The sequence below is a fragment of the Artibeus jamaicensis genome, unplaced genomic scaffold, assembly GCF_021234435.1.
Source record: "Artibeus jamaicensis isolate MK-2021 breed Jamaican fruit bat unplaced genomic scaffold, CSHL_Jam_final scaffold_833, whole genome shotgun sequence".
NCBI lineage: Eukaryota > Metazoa > Chordata > Mammalia > Chiroptera > Phyllostomidae > Artibeus > Artibeus jamaicensis.
In genome coordinates, this window is record NW_026522056.1 from 23,155,399 (window position 1) to 23,165,131 (window position 9,733).

General features: G+C 48.7%; 1 protein-coding gene across 1 annotated transcript in view; it reads right to left on the reverse strand.

Moving 5' to 3' along the window:
- Positions 1-9,276, reverse strand: part of WWC2 (WW and C2 domain containing 2) — a 135,112-nt gene extending 125,836 nt beyond the window's left edge. The window contains exon 1 of the mRNA XM_037128810.2: positions 8,757-9,276. Coding sequence (XP_036984705.2) covers positions 8,757-8,887 — 131 coding nt within the window. The 5' untranslated portion in view covers positions 8,888-9,276. The remainder of the gene's footprint in view (positions 1-8,756) is intronic.
- Between the last annotated feature and the right edge of the window lie 457 nt (positions 9,277-9,733).

Genomic DNA, 9,733 nt, shown 5'->3' on the forward strand with positions numbered 1-9,733 from the left:
TCTAAGTCGGAATTTTAATCAGGAGTTGATGGAGTAAATCTCTGTAAGTCAGTGTTTACCCCCGCTGTCGGCGCTCACGTTCAGAGCTGGCGTCCACTCCAAGCCAGGCCACCTGGAGGAGGCCTGGCCCTGCCGAGTGGCACCGGGAAGGGAAGTCCCTCTGTCTGCCCGGCCCTAGCACTCATTTCACAGAAGTGCCAGTGACACTTTCTAGCTGCGCGCCAGCTGCTATTTCAGTCATCAAAATAATGTCTGCGTTTCTCTCACACTCGATTTCCTACCTCTGGCCCCAGGGAGACCAACGCAGGTTCTGTGCGCACCTTGGTTCAAAGCATCACCGGGGCCTGTACACAGGTTCTGGGGGGGCAGAACAGCTCCCCAAGGCTCGCTCTGTTCTTAGTGTCTTGCCACCCGCTGCCCGAGGGCCTCCCCAAACCAGGGTTCCTTTACTGTGCAGGAAAAACTGTCCCCAGCATCAAACACAATGTTGGGCTTCCACAGCGTCTTTGGAAGAACCTTCGCTGTGACAGGTGCCTGCTTTGTAAAGACAATGCACGGAATTACTTTCTATTATCCTTGGTCATTACCACAAACTTTGTGATTCTTTAAATACTACCCATAGTATTTCAAGTTTCATGTGTGGGTTTTTTTTTAATAAAAAAATAAAGTATTCTGTAGAACATTTTATATTTATAGAAAAATGCAGTTAGCACAGAGTTTTCATATATCCCACATTCAATCTCGTCTATTAGGATGGTACATAAAATTAATGAACCACCTTATTAACTGACACCTCATTAACTAAAGTCCATGCTCTTTTCGGGTTCCTTTAGCTTCTACCTACATCTGTCTTCTGTTCCGGGATCACAACACGTGTACTTGTCACGTCCCCTCTGGCTTCCCTGGCTGTGGCCATTGCTCAGACGGCTCCAAGGAGCGCTGGTCAGACACCTGGTAGACTGCCCCTCTCCTGAGACTTGGTGGGCATTTTTCTCATGATTAGGCAGGGCTTATGTTTGCCGGGGGCCAGAAAGACCACGAAGAAAAGACGCCCCTGTCATCACGTCCTATCAAGGGTGCAGCCATGCGACTTATTACTGTTGATGTTGACTTTGATCCCCCGCCTGACTAAGGCAGTGTTCGCCAGGTGTCTTCCAACTGTTTTTTTAAAAGATTTTATTTATTTATCTTTAGAGGGGAAGGGAAGAAAAGAAGGAGAGAAATATCAACATATGGTTGCCTCTCGTGCATCCCCCGCTGGGAACTGGCCTGCAACCCAGGCATGTGCCCTGACTGGGAATCGAACTGCAATCCTTTGGTTCGCAGGCCCACGCTCAATCCACTGAGCTACACCAACCAGGGCTCTTCCAACTGTTTTTAAAAAAACTAATAAAAATGAATTTAATTCTCACTAGTTATAACTAGCTCAAAGGTTTTAAGCGTCAAATCATCTAAAAGCAATGACTACATGCACACACATATCATGGTTCATCATCTGTGTGATTCACATCTATGCCTTGGAATATACACCATGTGGGAGAGGCAGACAAAAATTCATGTGTACTTTGTCAGTATATTTGACTTTCAAATCCTCTTAACTCTTCTTCTGAGGCCTATTAGAAAGGAGAGAAGTAACAATTAACTGAATTAAAAGTAGGGATTAACCAAAGAACATACATGCATACATGCACAGCCTATGCACATAGACCGCAGTGTGGGAAAGGTCTGGAAACAGGGTAGACGTTGGCTGGAGGGGAACAAAGGGGAGAAATGGGGACATCTGTAGTAGTGCCAACAATAAGAAATACAATAAAACTAAAGTTATGATTTTAAAAAGTAGCTATATAAGGAAAATAAAATAGACAATGCTGAGATTCTCTTTCGCTTTTCAGTGATGATTATGCCAACTAGATTGTAAGCAGCCTGAGCTGGGACCAGTCATATCAGCGTCTCATCTCCCAGAGTCCTAGGTACCTCTGGCGGACACAATAAAAACTGTTAATTAATTTCCACCTACAGTTTCAGTGTTAGAGTAATTCAGAACCCTCTGAGAGGGAGAGCTAACTTCTCTTACCTCACCCTTTCTCGGTCAAGCAATCAGTGAGAGGACACAGAGAGGCGGGGACGCATCAAGGGGCTGACAGGCTGGGACCAGGGAAAGCTGGGGTCAGAGGAAGGCTATCAAAACACTGGGACAGGGAAATGCAAATCAAAGCCACAAGAAGACACCACCTCAGGCCCCCAAGAAGGCTATAAAAAGAGAGAAAATAAGCTTCTGGGGAGGATGGCGGCGGAATCTAGGGCCCTCCCCCACTGCTGGCGGGCTGGGAAATGGCGCTTTGGCTTTGGGACACAGTCTGGCAGATGCTCAAAAACTTAGAAACATCGAGTTACCATAGGAGCTACCAGTTCTCCTCCCAGGTGCATATCCAAGAAAACAGAAACACGAACTCACACAAAATGACACGTGGGTGTTCGGGCCGCATTACTCTCAACAGCTTCGAAGTGGCCACGAGTCCAGTGCTGACTACCTGAGAGATGGAGGACTGAAGCTGCTGTGCCCGTACAACAGCATGTCATCCAGAGTCAGAGGGACGAACCAGCGACTGTGCCTTATAGCACGGGGGACCTTGAAAATGTTATGGCAAGGGACAGAGGACAGACACGAAAACTACACGATTCCATTTACACGAAATGTCCGGAAGAGCCAAAAATGAAGAGACAGCAAATAGATTAGTGGCTGCCCAAGGCCGCGGGGGCAGGAAGAAAAGGGTGACTTCGTATTGGGTACGAGGTTTCTTTGTGGGGCGATGAAGATGTCCAGGAATCACATCGTAGTCATGGTTGCACATGGTGATACGGTAAAAACCACTGAACTGTACAGTCTAAATGGTTACAATGGTGAATTCTATGTGATCTTTTTAATATTAATTAAAAAATACGGTAAATAATTGGGGAAAAACACTGAAGACAGTGAAAACATTCTGAACCTCTGTATTTGGTAAATCAGTTTAAACCCACAAACCTACGTACACCCTATGCCTTTAAAAATCCCTTTCCTATTCTATAACCATCTGTGGTAATTTTTCTACTAACAGGAGCTTCAGACATGGGTGAAAAAGTCAGTCTAAAAGTCTAACAGGAAACCGGTTCAATCGATATCCATCGAGTACACAGGACTGGCTCGTACATTGCCCATCGCAAGGACTTTACACCGAGTTTGGACTAACAGCTTCTCCCCGTCTCATAACTCCCACATCTGCAGGATGGAGCTGGCCACGCCACTCCGTAGCAGTGGCGTCATTTTTCCCGCCGGTGGTTACGCAGGAGCCATTCACCAGGCAGCACGTCCAGTGCTCCCACAAGCAGGTGTGCAGGGTGGCAGCCACAGCGCCCCAGTGCGCCTGGGCTTCCCCACGCAAAATCCCGAGGGTGGCTTGCTTGCAGGCTACAGTCACAATGGCAGGCGGATTCAGTAGCTCACAACTAAATAATTTGCAGCTAAAAACTCTGCTTATAAAAATAGTTTTTCTGGAAAAAGCAATTATTGTCCTGAGTCTTCCCACCAAATTCAAGTGCAAACTATGGACTATGAAAGTCGCTGAAGTAGCCTTAGTCACGCACGGAGCAACTGCTGCTCACTCCAACAAGCGTTAACAGCAAACTATTGAAAACAAGAAATTCTTTGGGAATTGTTGGAGGACAGAACAGTTCAGTTTAAGTGAGTGCTTCCCAGAATGATTTCTTTAAATAAAAAAACGAAACTTCTTTTAACAGCCTCTCCACACCTCAAATACCATAATCGCTCTAATAATTCACAAGCAACCGCTCGGCACCCAAACCCAGAGCCAGCGGCAGGAGTGGTTGCCAGCCTTTGACAACAAAGGCGGTGGTGACCAAGACTGACGGTAAGGGCTGATTTTGTGCTCTTTGCTCTTATAAGCAATTCACATCTTTATACTATTAGTCAAAACGTAGCAGCTGATTTCTCTCATTATTTTCAATCTCACTGGGAAATGAACGTTCTCTGGTTGTTAGTGTTACAGATATGCTTTTTGAGATTCCAACAGGACATGGGAAACAAGAGAGCAGTTCCATTAATGTTCTTTCATTTATTTAACAACTTTCTTCAGTAACTAACTGATATTCCGTTGCTATCTACCATACGCAAAGGATGTAGGAAGCAGTAAGAGATCAGGTAGGTCTCTTGAGTTGACACTCTGGCAGTGGAGTCTGGTGAAATTCTTTGCTTTGACTTTGAAACAAAGACAGTCCAGAATCCCTCTCACCCTAATCACGTGCCACAGCCTGGGCTAGGGTGCCAAAAGTGCACTCAGTCATCCGTGATACCCAGCTGACATCCTCTTCCTCCTCCTCACTGTCCCTTTCCACCACCACCCCCCACAGGATTCCTTCCCTTCAGTTAGAAAACATGGCTCACTCAATCTGGCACCAGCCATAAACCTAAGATTACAGGCTCTCGGCAAGTTTGAACGTAAAGTAGCTTCGTGTGGTGGCAAATCTTTTCAGTTCAATTTGACAAAGTTATGGTCTAGTTGGGTAACACTCAGTCCGAGCAGAGACGATGAGCAGAATTCTCCAGGGAGTTTGTAAAACCGTTTACCCCGTCTCTGAGTCCTGCCTGCCTTAGCCCCGTATTCCCTTGAGAGGCAATGGATCCATCCAACCTTTTTCTTCTCTGTTGAATATAGTCTTTTTTTTTTTTAAGCACCACACCATTTGGCCATGATCTGTGGCCCACCATGAACACCAACCGGTGCTGTCAAAGGGTGAGCAAAACAGAGGTGAGCGAGGAAGCAAGCCTGCAGAATAACACTACTGGGGGAGAGGCCCACGGGGCGGGAGAGGCAGGAGACGACAGACAGGTAGATCTCCCCGGGATTAGTGAGGGGGGCGGAAGAAGAAGGCAAAGTCAAGACGTACTGTGAAACTATAATTTATTCAGGGGCCAGACAGAACCCATCACTCTTCCCCTAAATAGAACTTCTACTGTGCCCAAGAATACACTGAATTTTCACTTTTATCAGGTCCTGCACTCTGGTTTCACGTCGTCAGCTTGAGGGGTCCCTAGCAGCCCATACTTCCAAGGCATTCACGAACCAGACCTTACATGTGGCTAACCCAGGGATCACAGAATTGTAAGACGTTGACAGGTACCTCTGTAGATCAATCAAGACCGGTCAATTGGCCTGAAAAATCACCGGACAGAGAGGTCCTCCTCTCCCGGGGACTCCCGAGCATGTCCAGGTGTCCGGGAAGTCTAGAGGGATCAGAAGCACCTGGGCAGGAGAGTCGGACATCTGGCTTCAAACCCTGGCTCCACTCTTAACAACCTCTCGTGATGCCACGCCCTCCCCTTACGTAAGTGGAAGATCGGGACAGGGCCCATGTAACAGAACCGATGGGCAAATACAACGAGATGACAGTTGAAGGGCGTGGCGTAGTGGCCGCCACAGAAGAAACACTGAATGAATGTGTGCTAGTATGTCAACTGTTTTCAGCGGCAGCCTGAACTTCCACCCAGGTCCTACACTGGAGCAGCAGACAACTGTACAGCTACCACGATCCGGCTGGACCCTAATTATGGGCCCCCAAGCGCCCCCCTGAGGTAGGAGGTATTATCTTTTTAAAAAATATATTGTATTGATTATGCCATTACGGTTGTCCCATTTTCCCCCTTCACTCTCCTCCACCCTGCACACCCCCTCCCACCCACATTCCCTCCACTTTAGTTCATGTCCATGTGTCATACTTATAAGTTCTTTGGCTTCTACATTTCCCATACTATTCTTGCCCTCCCCCTGTCTATTTTCTACCTGCCATCTCTGCTATTTATTCTCTGTACCTTTTCCCCAGCTCTCCTATCTTCATTTTCGAGTTGAAACCTAGAGGTTTAGAGGAATTCAGGAACTCATCTATGTTACTCAATTAAGAGGCGGAGCAGTAAAAGCTCTGATCACATCCTCAAAGTCTGCATTATTTCATCTACTTCCAAAAGCTTGAGAGCACTTTTAAAGTAATATTTCAGTATTCTACAATCACAACTTACTGAATGAAATAATGTTCCTATAGAATCCGCTGCTGTCCCCCCATTAAATCTACACAATAATTTATACAATCAGAAATACCTCCCCAAATCTGGTAGACTGTCAAAAACACAAAATTCTTTTTCTTAACATAAATGTGACTGGATATATCATCATGATCCTTTTTTTAAAAAATTCTCACCTGGAGACATGTTTTTCATTGCTTTTAGAGACAGAGCAAGATGGATTGGTTGCCTCTCATACACACCACATGCACCCAGACTGGGATTGAACCTGCAACGTTAGGTATGTGCCCTGACCAGGAATCAAACCCACACTTCAGACCAAAGGATGACTCCAACTAACTGAGCCACACTGGCCAGGGCACGATCATTTTAACTAAATGGCTTTAAAAGTTCAAAAGTACTGCAGACCCACACACAGTCCATCAAGTCACTTTCCTCCCAGGATTTGTAATTTGATCCTGTAGAAGAACGAGCACACTCCTTGGCCTGCATAGCATCTCTCTTACCCTATGTTTGGTAAGCGTGGAACAACACTGACTAGAGTTAATATTTACTCCAAACACCCTCCCCAACACCTCTCACACTGTTTAGCAAGACTTGCAGACACTTCATTGTCCTAAAAGAAAACACAAATATGTCAGTGTAAACTCTGATCTCAAGGAATCTCTTTTAAACCTTGAATATGGAGATCCAGAAATAACCAGTCAAATTTATAGATCCTTAAGAGATCCAACAGCTTCAGGAAAACTGGAATGATAATAAATCATCTTAGTTAAAACTGTTTGCTGCCATCAAATGAATGCTTGCCCAGTTTCCTGAAAACAGAGTTCAGAATAATTGTTAATCCATTAACAGTTTAAAATAGGAGACATGCTTAATTTGTTCAAGAAGTAGTAATATGGATAAGCAAAGCCATATAATTTCCCTTCACTTTCTGTCTGCTTTACCCAAGGCATTCCATATTCTTAACAATCCTTGTTGGTAAAAACAAATGAGATAATATGATCAAAGACAGAAATGGAAGCAGAAGAGACCAGGAAATACCCAACTATTTTAAGAATTCATTGCAATGTCAATAACCTGAAACTCCAAGTATCAGAAAGCAGAAAGAATTCCCACACAACTGTGAAGGTCAAATAATTATACAGGTGCCTTAAAAGATGCTGTTGGGTGCACATCCTCATCCCTGACACGTACTGTCTATGAGGTCGTTTTCAAGTGCAGTAACGGGCTTGGAGCGGGAAGTTTATGCCAACAGCTATGTCTGGGGAGACTGTGAAGCCGTGATGCTTGTGAGAAGTTTCATCACGCCAGCAGCAGGCAGCCAAGCTGTGGCAAGAAGGAACTTCGGCACAGGTGTCCTTTCTCATTTCAGGAGGGAAACCTGAACCGATACCCTCATGGATAATTTAATAAGGGTTGTTCCATAAATTAGTAATGTAATTTATGACTTTCTGTAATTGCTCAACAACTTTCGAAAACAATATTCTTAGGATAAAAGTAACTGGGAATACAAAGGATGAAAGTTACAGCTTCCAATTGTGGAAAGGGGAATGTTTCATTAAAAAAGACACCTGGAAAGGTTATAAATCTCTAAGGCCACGTTCCACAAAAAGCTGGAAAAAAGTTTCAGAAATGATCAAAGTCCAACTGTTGGAGTTATCCCTAGTAGTATATACATATTATTTAAACTTACAATTAGGAGTAGCTTCTCAATAGATAATATTTTCCTTTTAAGAGTAAAGAAGATATGATAGAGGAGTTACACTTGTGAACATCCAGCCAAACTGCAGCTCCTGAACTTCACAGACAATGATTTTGTCACGCTTCCCTGCACCTCCCAGCGGGAATAGAAAGTGTGTGTTGATAACTACAAGAAATCATGCTAAGCTCCAGTTGGATTTCCTCAATAACCAAGGTTCAGTTCCAGTGTTCATTTCACCACCTCTTACTTCAAAAAAGAATCTGCCTTTTCAAGTCTGGGAGTCAGTTCAAGTTCTCAGGTGAGGACTAACACTTGACAGGAAACCCCAGGGTCAAAGCCAATTACATCCACCGCCAGGGCCCACGGAGGAAGGGTGCCTGGTGCCCGCCTCTGAGCCCAGGACCTCGGGGCCTGACCGGTGGCACGCCCCATCAAGAACCCCCAGTTCGGCCTGGGAGCAAAGGACGGCCAGAGATATGTCCCAGGTAGCCTGGGCGGCTGGCTCCCCACCTTGCACTTAGGCCTCCTTTGGGGCCTGAGCCTGACCCCTCCCGCCAGGCCCAATGTGCCCTCCAATCTCAATTCAGTCAACTTTAGGAGATGGTGAGCTCCAAACAGGGCTCAGGTGGCTCCTGTGGGCCCGTTCACTGGACACAGAGTGCCAGCCCAAGGCGCCAATTCCACCGGTCCCTCGGAGGGGCCCCGAGTGTCCAAAAGTCCTGGGAGTGTCGGGAAGTGGGTGGGCAAAGGGGCCTTGGAAAGGGTGCACCCCTCCAAAGCGCTCGACCCGCTGACGCAGCCCAGCTCCAACAGACCTTTCTGCGCCTCCTTCCCAGGACCCCTCCCTGCACCCCGAGGCCGGCGACGCCCCACGCCCCCCGGGCTGCGGGCGCCGCCGCTCGGCCAGGTCTCCCGGACAACAGCCACCGCCGCGCTTCCGAGGCGGGTCCCCGCGCCCCTAGCGGCCCTGCAGCCCACCTGTCCCGGGGGTCGATCCAGCTGGTCCTTCTGGTGTTGTGGTCGATGTAGAAGACCTTGCCGTCGTAGTCCCTGGCCTCCTCCCAGCCCCGGGGTAGCGGCAGCTGCCCACTCCCGGCCCTCCTAGGCATGATCGGCGGCCTCGCCGGCGAGCGGCGCCTCCATAGGGACCGGGCGCGGGACGCGGCGGGAACACGACTGTCCGGCCCGGCCGCTGCACCGGACGCGGGCGCTGGCCCGGAGCTGCCGGCCGCAGGGAACGGCGGGGCCACGCGCAGGGGGCGCTTCGGCGATCAGTCCAGGAATCCGCCGGAGATCAGTCCACCATGTCTGCGTCGGAGCCTGAGATCGAACCCTCCTCTACCTCCTCGCGGCTGCTGCCGCTGCCTCAGCCTCTTCCTCCTCCTCCTCCTCCGCGTCCCCCTGTGGCCGCCGAGGGTCTCGGCGCCCAGGCTGCCAGAGCCGCCGCCGTCTGGGCTTGGATCCGGGAAGCTCCGCTGTGCTGCGGTGGTGGAGGATACGGGCCTCCTCATTTGCATTCTATTAGCATGTTATTAGCATGCGCCCCGCCCGGGCCCCGCCCCGCCAGGCTCATTTGCATGCACATTCCTCGCCGCCACATTCCAGGGCTTAACCCTGCCGCTCCCGGGGGCCGCTGCTGGAGCTGGGGAACCCGGCCCAGCCGGGCGGGGGAGGGGAGCCGGGGGACCAGGTGGGAGGAAGAGGGCCTGGAATGCACCGCTCTCTCCCTTCCCCTGACCCCAGATACCTCCCTCTGGCCAAGGGTCTCGGGTTTTAAAACTTTCCGGACGGGAAAGATAGCTAAAGAGAAGCCTCCGAACCCTGCTCAGCCCCTTTCCGACTTCTAGGGAAAGCACAGGACTTTCGAGAGGAAAGGGGTGGGGGAAGCTCGCTCTCTGCGGAAGGAAAAGGCCCGGCGAACATCGAGGGCACAAAGGCTCCCCCACGCCGCGCCC